The 11,340-nt window shown below is 51.8% G+C and overlaps 2 protein-coding genes across 2 annotated transcripts; one reads left to right on the top strand and one right to left on the bottom strand.

Moving 5' to 3' along the window:
• Positions 1-4,788: 4,788 nt before the first annotated feature.
• G6M90_00g012120 (uncharacterized protein) lies at positions 4,789-5,150 on the top strand (the record flags this gene model as incomplete). The annotated part of the gene is made up of 3 exons (XM_066129724.1): positions 4,789-4,854; positions 4,931-4,950; positions 5,012-5,150. 3 exons carry the CDS (start codon positions 4,789-4,791, stop codon positions 5,148-5,150), a joined length of 225 nt encoding a protein of 74 aa, XP_065985998.1.
• Positions 5,151-6,166: 1,016 nt separating this feature from the next.
• NIK1 (Histidine protein kinase) lies at positions 6,167-10,366 on the bottom strand (the record flags this gene model as incomplete). Its single annotated transcript, XM_014693825.1, has 4 exons — positions 6,167-6,610; positions 6,704-9,297; positions 9,396-9,428; positions 9,523-10,366. The coding sequence occupies 4 exons, from the start codon at positions 10,364-10,366 to the stop codon at positions 6,167-6,169; spliced, it is 3,915 nt and encodes a 1,304-aa protein (XP_014549311.1).
• Positions 10,367-11,340: the final 974 nt, after the last annotated feature.

Genomic DNA, 11,340 nt, shown 5'->3' with positions numbered 1-11,340 from the left:
CAGAATACACCTACTACTTTCAATAGTTGGGATGCAGTGCTCGACGCACGAGGCTCTGAGGCTTGCAGCCATCGCAACCACCAAGGCCATCATGCCGCTGCAAGCTGTCTCCCCGGGCCAACAATCCTACATTGCAACACGCCACTTCACAAGCCTTGCAAGCCTTGCAAGCCTCCCGGGCAGGCGGCTCACACACAGATAGTACTAGTAGTACTGGTATCTATGTACGTATTGCAAAGAAGAGAAGTCGCCAACTGCCTTCCCAGTGCAGAAATCAAGCCATCATCCCTGTCATCCGATGTTGAAGGGGGCATGCCTTTTACGCTTAAAGCGGACATACGCAAGCAAAGCACGCTGCGTCAGTACAATATGCCAGCCTGTAATACGGAGTACTCCGTTCCAATCCGCCCAGTCAGGTCCGTTTGGGGAAGGGGGAGTTGAGGCGCATCGGATAGTGAACACTTGTCAACCATGGATGCGGGCTTGCTGTGGAGCAATGGGACAAAGCCCATGTTTTTTTTTCTTTCTTTGTCTGGGAATTATCCTCGGAGAATTGAGCCAGCGAGCATTATCAACCCAACCCAAGCTCACCCTTGCCGTTCCCATGCTGCTCCACGTAAAGTTGAGTTCAGACGGGCATGGCGCAAAAACACCCATACTTTGAACTAGAGCATTGCGAACCACGGAGATTGCGATTGCCAGTCAACTATCCGATCATGTTGTTGGAAATCGCAATCGCGATCGCGTCGACGTGATCTACTTGTGTGTCTGGGCGATGTCAAGGTGTGTATTAAAGATGGAGTCTTACTGTGCTCCGTACGAGCAGGAGTGCGCGCATCTCTTCAGCTCACGAGGGTGCTCGGTGCCCGGGAAGGAACTTGGGACTACTAGTCGAGAGGCAAAGTGCTGTACGGCCCTACATTGCAAGGTAAGTAAGTGAGTGACGACGGGCGTGGTTCTAGGTGTTGGCAATACTAGTACTGAGGCAGCCGGACCAAGGCTAGTGTCCAACGCCACTGAAGCAACCCAATCCATTTGGCCAGAGAATCGAGGACGAGATTGTACAATGACCATCCTCTGACCACTGAATTCCGTCTGGAGAACGGTTCGACTTACGGGGGTTAGTTACGGAGTCCTTGGTGCACTTGGCGAGTTGCCGCGCAGATGGTGCCGTTGCTCGTGGTGGTGGTTCTGCAGATGGGAGAAATCTCGATCCCGCATCCCACAAAAGCACAAAGCCGCGACTTCGGATTGGCTCGGCAACGGCAAAATATTTCATCCGCAGCCTCTGGCCTGATTCTCGTCGGTACCCCTGCGCCATGAGATCCAATGATGTCAACGCAAGCTACAGGGCTTGTCAGAGACACATTCGTCTCCTTACGCCCGGGCGTGAATGAACCCAATCCAGTGGGTTGGCGCAAGGACGACATCCGCGAGAATCGATGTTTTTTATTGATGATCGCAAAACAGCCATCGCCAAATAGACATGCCATGCCTGGATGCCAACCCCCCCCCCCCTTGCGCAGCCACCGTGTGGGAGTCAGGCATCGGTAAGGGGGCCCCACGCCGCCATGGAACCATGGAACACCAACAACAGGCCACAAAATGCTATGGCGCTGACAGTTTCCCCATGATGAGGATAGTGAATCGATCAGGAATCAGGAATCAGCAACCTGCGACTCCGTTGACACACGAGACTACGCGAGAAACGAGTCAAAGGGTGGGTGTGAGGGAGGGGGTGGTTCGTCCCTTACCCAGAGCCATGACGGAGTAGACGGGCGATTGCATTCGGGTGCCTGTGGTCGGTGGCCACAATCATGGATACTATTCATCAACATGCCTCGCGATAATCACATGGTGTTTACTCCGTATTGACCTATGGGTCCGGAGACCCCCTTACTACCAGTAAGTTGCGCTTGCTCGTACGGTATTCCCCTCCCTTGCTATCTACACAGCAGCAGTATTCCAAAAGAAAGACGTCTCAACATCAATGATCCGCAGCAGCAGGCAGACGTGATGACGGAGATTCCTCGAGGGTCATCTCGATGGCAGCCGCGCAGAGCGTGGGTCTTTCTAGTACGGCGGATTTCAGCTCGGATTCCACTTTGTCAAGATGAAACAAGCACCCGCGACTTTGAGATTTCCATCAAGTAGCATCCCGAGCCTAAATGTTGCGACAGAACTTACAGAGCTTCGGCAACATGCTGGCGCAGAATTCAACGCCACTACGGAGCACGGCGTGTTGCTTTGCGTGTCTCATGTCTCAGTCAGCCGGAGCAGCACTCCGTCCGGACCGCGCTTAAAGCCCCGGTGTCAAACAGAACGCAGCCCTCATCCAGCATGGCTCCGGGGGAACGGCATCATGTTCTGGTCCTGTGGCCAGGGACGGGGAGAAAAGGGGGCGTTTCTCCCCTGCTCATACCGCATTCTCATGATGGGGATGTGAATGGCATTGTAATACGGAGGACTAGTCCAACAATCAGAGATATCTTGTACATAGACCTGCGATCTCGATCCCATCATCTAAGCCCAGATGCTCGCGCGAAACGGAGATCTCAACGAGACTGCACTAGTTGGCAGTAGCCACAAAGGGGGAAACGGTGGCCCAAACCGTCACCGTTGGGTCAGCACACTTTTGCCAGTCTATGATGGCTTGGGTCATCTGAGATCTCCCATCTCTAATCTCTAATCTGATACTCGGTACAGAGCTTACAGTTGACCAAACGCGCACCAAAGATACCAGTGTATGGCGGTTCCAAGAGGCGTGCTGCTGAGCAACTGCGGTAGGCCAACACAGGCCAGCAAAGCGACCGGTGGTTGTCTGGTGCGAAAGCAGTGACAAGCGGTTACGGTGTGGCTGCTCTATCTGAGCGTATGTACATAGGTACGGAGTACGGAGTAGACATCCAGCGCTCCTCAACTTTGTGCCTTCTACGGAGTTCTCGTCGCTGTTGCCGTCACTGGCTGTGTATTCTTGCGCGTCTAGATTCATCACAAGGCACCTTCGATTTTTTCCGCCGGCCCCGCGAGGAACCCAGATTCAAGACTTGGCAGCGACTTTTCCCTGTCACGTTGAACACGCCTTTTCAGTGTGTCCTATTATTCGACTGCCAAATATTCGGTTGGCCCCCCCGGGCTTTCGACGCTCCAAGGACTCATTCCCAACCCAAGGTCCTGACTACTCCTTACGTGCTGCTCTAGGTGAGGCATGGTCGTCGGAGCCACTATATTGTACAACACGCTGGCCATGCAATCCCAGCAACAACGAGGATTCTAGACCCGTGGGCGGGGGGCGTCAGGGGCGTTGCGTTAGAGATGGATGCCCTGGTGACTGGCGCGGTACCTTGACTCGGCACAGGAAAATTGCAATACTATTCGAATAGTACGTCTTCTGTTCCTGGGGGAATCTTGGCGTTGAACTGCCGCTTTGCCAGGCCCCAGAGCCCATGTACTCCGTAACATACTATTCTACCACACTTCCACACTTGCTCCGTCTCCGTACGTCGACAGGTCTAACGTCTTGCATGGGGCTGGATTTTAGTTGGTTCCCGAGGAGGGGGAATGGCCTGATTTTGGTTTCTTTTTGCGGCTACTGGATCTGCCCGCATCAGAGTGCACGGCCTGCAATACAGACATACGCACCGAGTACGGATGCGCACATGCAATAGAATTTTCTTCTGCCTGAAACCTCTGAAACCTGGGGGATTGGGCATTGGGGAATGTGTTGTTACTGTAGTATTCTGAGCATATTCAGGCGGCCGCGGGCGCGCCCGACCGACAAACCACCGCCAATCACTCCGTACCTAGTCACGTTTATCGTGACTATTGTCTCCAACTCACCTGCAGCCCGTCGCTTAACGAGTCAATACTCGGTAGGTAGTGTTTGGCCGTCGTATTGGAGCCCGGGACGCCGTGGTGCAATATTGCGTGTAATTAGCCGGCGCCGGTGCAGGGTAGGCTGGGATGGGCGAACAGCTTCAACGTCAACGCATCGAAAAGTTACCAGTCATAAACAACATGTTGCCGTGGCATGTGCTATGATCTGCAGGTTGGACCCTATCGAGCCGTTGCAAATACCTACGCAGAGAGGACGGATGGCTTCGGCACGGAGATTACAGTAGATCAGGTCCAGCGTGGCGCAGACATTTGTTCTGTCTTGCTTATACTGAACCCCGGATATGCATGTCCGGAGTTTATTCCGGAAGTGAGGTATCATCCGGCCGCATTCCACGAAGCGGGCCAACAACATGGAGATGTGGACGACTCCGTATGTGCGGCCTCACACGACGGCCCTGACCGACAGACTAGCCCATCGACTAGCTCGAGGATTCGATATATCCTTTCACAGCACACATTAGAGAAACCAATGCGTTGTTGCGAGATACAAGTTCTGCTTTCAACTCGGATAGTACATATCACTGGGTACGGGCTAACCTACACCTCAAGTCAAGTTACCCATCAACATAAAGCACCAATTTCTAGACAGGTATCAATACTCAGAGTACCTCCCAGTTCATCAAGAAAACAATCTTGGATGGTCCACGTAAACCGCCATAAAACTCCTTGCGAACAATGTCCCCCAATCCCATAATCATCCGAGCCACTGCTCAACAGTCACGTCACGTGAGAGGACCATATTCAAATCCCACTCATCTACAGATCGTTGACCCAAGAGCATCTCAAGGCAAAACAAAGCCAACAATACATACCCACCCCGGTAACTAAGGGCATCAACTCAAAAATTAAACGCGTGCGCTCTCATTCATCACTCCTCAAGAAATTTCCGAAATGTCCCCAGCAGAGGAACAGACCCCCAGCAAGGGGAGCGACCGCGAACCCGCAGATCTCGCTCAGGTATATCAACCCGCCGCTTTCCCCCCTTCCGTCGTATGTTCAGTCGCTCATCGAACCGATTGCTAACCAGGACCAGGCATACCGCGAACTGGTAAAGTAGGCCTCAGAACCTGTCCCAGTCCGATATCCCCCCCCTCCGTACTAACCGTCGCCGCAGGGGCGAACAGGCCGCCACGGCTCTGGAGGCGAACCTGACTAATCTCGAGTCCAAGCTCGATGCCATGCTGGCGGCGTTGGAGGAGAAGGCCAGTGGTGCCGAGGGCAAGGCACAGGGTGACGGAGAGAGTGGCAAGTAGCACTTCCTGGCCTCGGATTGGAGAAGCCACGAGGAAGACGAGGCGGGATGCTTTGCATGTTCGGCGTTGGGGCGTCCTTGATGATATACGTAGAGGTGACATACATACATAGAACTTATAGTAAATCACCGCCAGCAAGAGCCATCTTACAGGCCTCAAGGCCTCTTTATGATGGTTGCTCCAATTACTCGCCGTGTTCATCGTTCAAAATGTGAGCGGGACAAGGCGCTTCACGCGCTACTTTCAGTATTCTTTCGATATTCGCTAAGTATAGATCCCCACACCTCTCCGCCATGTAGTAATATGATAATAGAGAAAACCCATCGTCTCTCTCGGCTGGAAAATAAAAAAACCAGCCTGCTCACTCAGACTCCGCGGGACCAAAAAGGTACAAAACAATATAACAAAACTCATGGTTCGCTATGCCACCCCCCCACCACTTCTTCAATTTCTCTCAACAACAAGAAAGGGAATATGTGACGTAGAAAAAGGAAGGAGGATTTTGAAGTAAACGCTCCCTTCTTTACGTGATGCCCTTCAGCAGTGAGCGTTTTCCATCAGAAAAACAACAACCACGAGGCAGCCAAGTGAAGTAATACCCTCGGCGGACCACATGAGGCATTTCCAAAACAAAAACCCAATTCGAGACGATTGTAACAAAATCTCATATGAGTAGGAAGAAAAAAAAAAAAAAGAGAAAAGACCAATGACAGAGGACCCCATCCCCAAAACACCGTAATGTAAAGTACAGATGATAAAATAGCATCAGAAGCATTAAGCAAGTATTCTTTTCATCTTTCCAGTCCCAGCAAAATCATGCAGCGGCTTCTGTTGCTTTTCGCGCTCATGTATAAAATTGAGGGTGCTAATGCAGACAATGAAAGGAGTCATAATAAAGTGGCCCAGAGGAACGTCACCCAGGCGACATGGTGATATAATACATACGCACATCAAAGATCAATAGTCTTTTGGCAGAATTAGCGTGGTAAGGCCTTTACCGCGACCAAAACACACAACTAACCTGAGATGCTACGCATGTCAGAAAGATCACGTCGCTGCCTAGCCCAGGGGCCGTCCTCTTCTGTGGACATGATGGAAGGACTCTCTCCTTCTTTGTTTGCCACTGGTTCTCGCGTGGTCATGGACCGGTTCTCTAGTCCCGGACGAAGCAACCCTTGTTCCCCTGTTTTACTGTTTCTCGACTTTGCATCGGCCTGAATTGCAAGCTCTCTCTCCCTATTCTTCTCCAATAATGGCCCTCCTAGCGTGGCGCACTTGAGAATAGTTTGGATCAGGTGATTTTGTTGTAGTGGTTTGGAGAGATACTCGTCCATCTGAGCCTGGATACACTTCTCACGATCACCCATCATGGCGTGCGCTGTCAAGGCAATGATTGGAGTTCTGTGTGTGCCCATACCACGTTCGTAGTCTCGGATCTTGCCAGTAGCTTCGAATCCCCCCTGTGAGCACTATGTTAGCAAAGCTTGTTTCAAGATAATGACAAGTCAAGGCGCAGGAAAGAAAAAACCAGGAAATAAAGTCAGTCAACGTACCATGATAGGCATTTGAACATCCATCAGGATGACGTCAAACTTCTTCTCCTTGACAGCTTCGACAGCCTCCCACCCATTACCCACGACAGTAACCACATGATGGTATTTCTCTAAAATCTTGACGGCTAGTCGCTGATTCACAGTGTTGTCCTCGGCGAGTAAAATCTCCAACGACTTGGTATTATCAGCCAACGATGGGGTTGCTCTGTTCTCGAGCGCGGGTACCATGCCGTTACCGAGATCGACCAGCGTGCATGGTGTTGTCATGTACGAGGTGATACCTAGATCGAGGCATGATTTCAGACTGACATGGACGATAGGTGCCAAGAGAACGATCGGCAGGTACTTGAAGTCATCTACTGCTCTCAGTCTTCTCGCTGTGTCGATTGAGTCGACAAGTATGGCATCATATGGCAATGCGCCGCCCGCCTTGAGCCTGGTGAGAGCAGAGCTCTTCTCGGAATCAACCACAACAGGGTGCAGCCCAATTTGCTCCAACATGTCCTTGATATCTGCACCAGAGCCTGACTGGGCCTTATCGACAAACAGAACCTGGTGACCACGATAAGGCTTGAGCTGTTTAAGGGTGCCTTCCGTATCGTCGGCAGCGAGTCTGACTTTGCACGTAAAATGAAACTGGCTGCCCTTGCCAGCCTCACTGAGCACCCAGAGGTCACCTCCCATGAGGTTAACCAGACGTTTTGAGATGGATAAGCCGAGACCTGTGCCACCAAACTTGCGAGTCATGGAACCATCGGCTTGCTGGAATGTATCGAAAATGAGATTGAGTTTGTCCTTGGCTATGCCAATACCGGTATCTTCCACGACAAACTCGATTGCATACTCTCCCATGCCTACCTCGTGCTGATTCACCCTCTCTTTGATAGTGAGACTTACTTCGCCATGCTCTGTAAACTTAATGGCGTTGCCCACAAGGTTGAGAATAATCTGCCTAAGACGGAACGAGTCTCCGATCACATGGTCAGGAACGGAACTGTCCACCTTGTAGGTAAGGTCCAAAAACTTCTCATTTGCCTTGACGGCCAGAGTCTTGAGGGCATTGAAAACAGTTCCTCGCAACGTATACGGGATCTCTTCAACCACCATTCTCCTAGCCTCGATCTTGGAAAGATCCAAGATGTCGTCGATAATCGTCAATAGACTGTTGGCAAGGTTGTTGACGATATTGAGCATCTCGCGTTGGTACTGCGTCAAGTCGGTGTCGAGCGTCAGTTGAGTCATGCCGATAATACCATTCATGGGCGTTCGAATTTCATGAGACATGTTTGCCAAAAATTCAGATTTGGTTTTGTTGGCCAATTCGGCAGCCTCTCTTGCCTGCGTGTTTCTCTGAATACTGTCTCGCAGGTTTGAAATCATTTGATTGATCTTCCGCTTCAGCTCGTCCATTTCGCCAGACGCTTCGACGTCGACGAGTTTGGTAAAGTCTCCGTCAGTCGCTAAATTCGTGATATCGGAGAAGGCTCGCACTTGGGTGGTCAAGTTACTAGCCATTGTGTTCACGTCCGTGGTGATTTCCTTCCATCGTCCGTTCAGGCCAGCAACGTCAGCTTGAGCACCCATCTTTCCATCAACACCAACGTCCTTGGCGACTCGTTGCACCTCGTAACAGAAACTTGACAGTCGTGACACCATGTTGTTAATGGTTTCTTTTAATACTTGTATTTCCCCACTGGCTTGCACGTCAATCGTTTGACTCATGTCTCCGTTCGCAATAGCCTGTGTGACAGCAGATATACTTCTCACCTGAACCGTCAGGTTTGAAGCCATTGTGTTGACATTTTCGGTGAGATCTTTCCATTTACCCTCAACATTGGCGACTTGTGCCTGGCCACCTAGCGTGCCATCCGTGCCGACTTCTCGCGCCACCTTGCTTACCTCCACGGCAAATGTGCCCAGACGATCTACCATTTGATTAATAGTATTCTTTAGTTCCAGAATTTCACCCTTGACCTCGACGCCGATTTTCTTGGTCAGGTCGCCCTTGGCAACGGCGGTGGTGACTTTTGCAATCTCTCGCACTTGCGTTGTCAAGTTCATGGCCATGCCATTTACATTCTCCGTCAGATCTCTCCAGGTTCCTTCAACATCATGTACAGTGGCTTGTCCACCGAGGCGGCCCTCAGTACCGACTTCTCGCGCAATTTTGGTGACTTCCCTGGCGAATTGAGAGAGTTGGTCCACCATTGAGTTGATCGTAGACTTGAGTTCAAAGATTTCGCCCCTGCAGTCGGCCTGCACCTTCTGGGTGAGATCTCCCTTTGCGACAGCTGTGGTGACCTTAATAATGTCTCGCACTTGAGTCGTCAAATTGTTGGCCATGGCATTGACGTTGACAGTCAAATCATTCCACATGCCCTGCACACCCCCAACATCGGCTTGACCACCCAGAATACCTTCAGTCCCGACGTCTCTGGCGACTCGGGTAACTTCAGAAGCAAAAGTTCGCAGCTGATCCACCATGGTGTTAATGGTTTGCTGAAGTTGAAGAATTTCACCTCTGGCTGGTCGTTCAATCTTCTTGGTCAAGTCGCCGTGTGCGACAGCTGTCGTGACGGAAGCGATTTCACGCACTGCATGATCCTCATGTTAGTTTTCGACAACACTGATTCTAGCACATGGGGCTATTTCCCCATGCCCAGCCCAACAAAAGAAAGATGACCTAGCATACCTTGATCGGTGAGGTTTTGAGCCATTACGTTTACTAATCAACAGAGAGAAATTGTGTTAGTCACAAAGGGACAAAGACCAGACAAGATACATGTAGATAGGTGTAAAAAGGAGGTCGGGAAATTTACCATTATCTGTCAACTCCTTCCATGTTCCGTCGACACCGCCGATACGGGCCTGACCTCCAAGTAAACCTTCCGTACCGACTTCACGGGCGACCCGAGATACTTCGCTGGCAAAGATTTGCAGCTGATCCATCATTGCATTAATGGTTCGCTTGAAGGTTGTAATTTCGGGGTCCATTTCGACTGTATTCATGCGGACCTTCATGGTCAAGTCACCACGGGCGACGGCGGTGACGATTTCACCAATTTCTCGCAGGGCCTTTTGGAAAGCCTCGTTGGCTTTTTGGTGTTTCCAGAGCTCCCGCTCAAGTGTAGCCACACGCTCTTGCTCAAGCATGGCGAGAGCCCGTTCTTGCAGCTCCTTTTGTTCGAGAAGTTGGGCGTTGACGCCAGCCAGCTCCTGTCGTTGGTTATCGAGGAGCTTGGACTGGTCGTCCACATGGTCTCGCAGTCCTTCCAGGGCTTCCTTGGTCAGCTGGCGAGGCAAAAGTTTCGGACAATCCAAGCTACCTTGATGCGCATGGGCCAATTTCGACTTGTTTGAAATTGCCCCTCGGTTGCCCGCGGGCGATGAGCCTGCGTCGTCACCAAAGATGGAGTCGTTGACTTCATTTGGCGTTTCGGGAAATACGGCCGTGGCCGATGCACTTGCTCTGTTCTCCAGCTGTCCCACTCGAAGGGATAGTTTTTGGAGTTCGATCTCTAGAGCTCGTTTGGCGGCGGTTTCAGGGCCAGGAAGGGTGACTCGGGACCCGATACTGGAAGATAAAGAAGAAGACGGCCTGGGGTCGGCGGCAAGAGAGGACACGACCTCAGCTACCGCCACCAACATGGAGTCGTCGACCATGTCGGCCGAGTTGATGTGACTGCGGTGCGGGCAGTCGGGCGATGGATTGGGCACCGATTATCGAGGCGGCTTGATTCAAAGAGAAGCGGCGACAGTCGCGTCGCAGCGAGACAACAGAGCTAACTGCGTCCCGAACAGCAGATGGCTGGCCAAGAAAGGAAGACGCAAGAAAAAAAAGAGAGGAAAACAGGAACCGCAGGGAGGGCTATTCGGTAGCTCGACTCGACAAAGGTCCAAGGGCTGAATATCAGATTATCCGCTGGCAGGCCAGCATCATTCACAATGGTCGAAGGAGAGTTTTTGTTTGGTCAGTCGAGAACGAGGACTCCCTTTCTCACACACTCTCCTCTACTCGAGTCGACACAAGGTTGTTGGGCGGCGCAGCGCGACAGAGCGAGACCGACGTCGTCAATGCAAGATGCAGATGCAAAAGGAAGGCCGGGAGGCCAGAGAAGGCAAGCAAACTCGAATCTGACCTGATGCCGCGCTCGACAAGCCGGTCACCAAAGGCGTGAACGAAGCGAGAGGAGGGATAAGAATCGATCAGAAAAAAAGGTGTGGGATTGATTGCACGCCAGGATGTTCGAAGGAACAGGAGAGAGGGAATGAACATTGGACCGTGGGCGGGTGGAGGCGCCGGCTGAAGGGACTTCCAGAATATGGAGTCGAGTCTGCCATCAGGGCGGGCAGGCGGCAGGCGGACAGGTGAACAGACACTGGGCCAGACCCTATACCACGCTAGGTTATAGGTTAGTTCCTCCGGACTGGACGCAAATTCAGGTCGACCCTGACCCTGACCCCGACCCTGACTCTGATGTGATGTGAGCATGAGCAGGGGCCTGGTGTTACATGCACCAGAGGCCATTCCTCTGACTGCCGCGACTACGACTAGTACTACTTGCTGGTCACCAGCACGCCCCAAAGGGAGGGTGACGGTTGACGGTTGATGGTTGACGATACGATACTGGGCATTG

This window comes from Metarhizium brunneum, chromosome 1, assembly GCF_013426205.1.
Source record: "Metarhizium brunneum chromosome 1, complete sequence".
In the NCBI taxonomy this organism is placed as follows: Eukaryota; Fungi; Ascomycota; class Sordariomycetes; order Hypocreales; family Clavicipitaceae; genus Metarhizium; species Metarhizium brunneum.
Note: the sequence above shows the minus strand (reverse complement) of the source record. Positions and strands in the feature narration are given on the sequence as shown.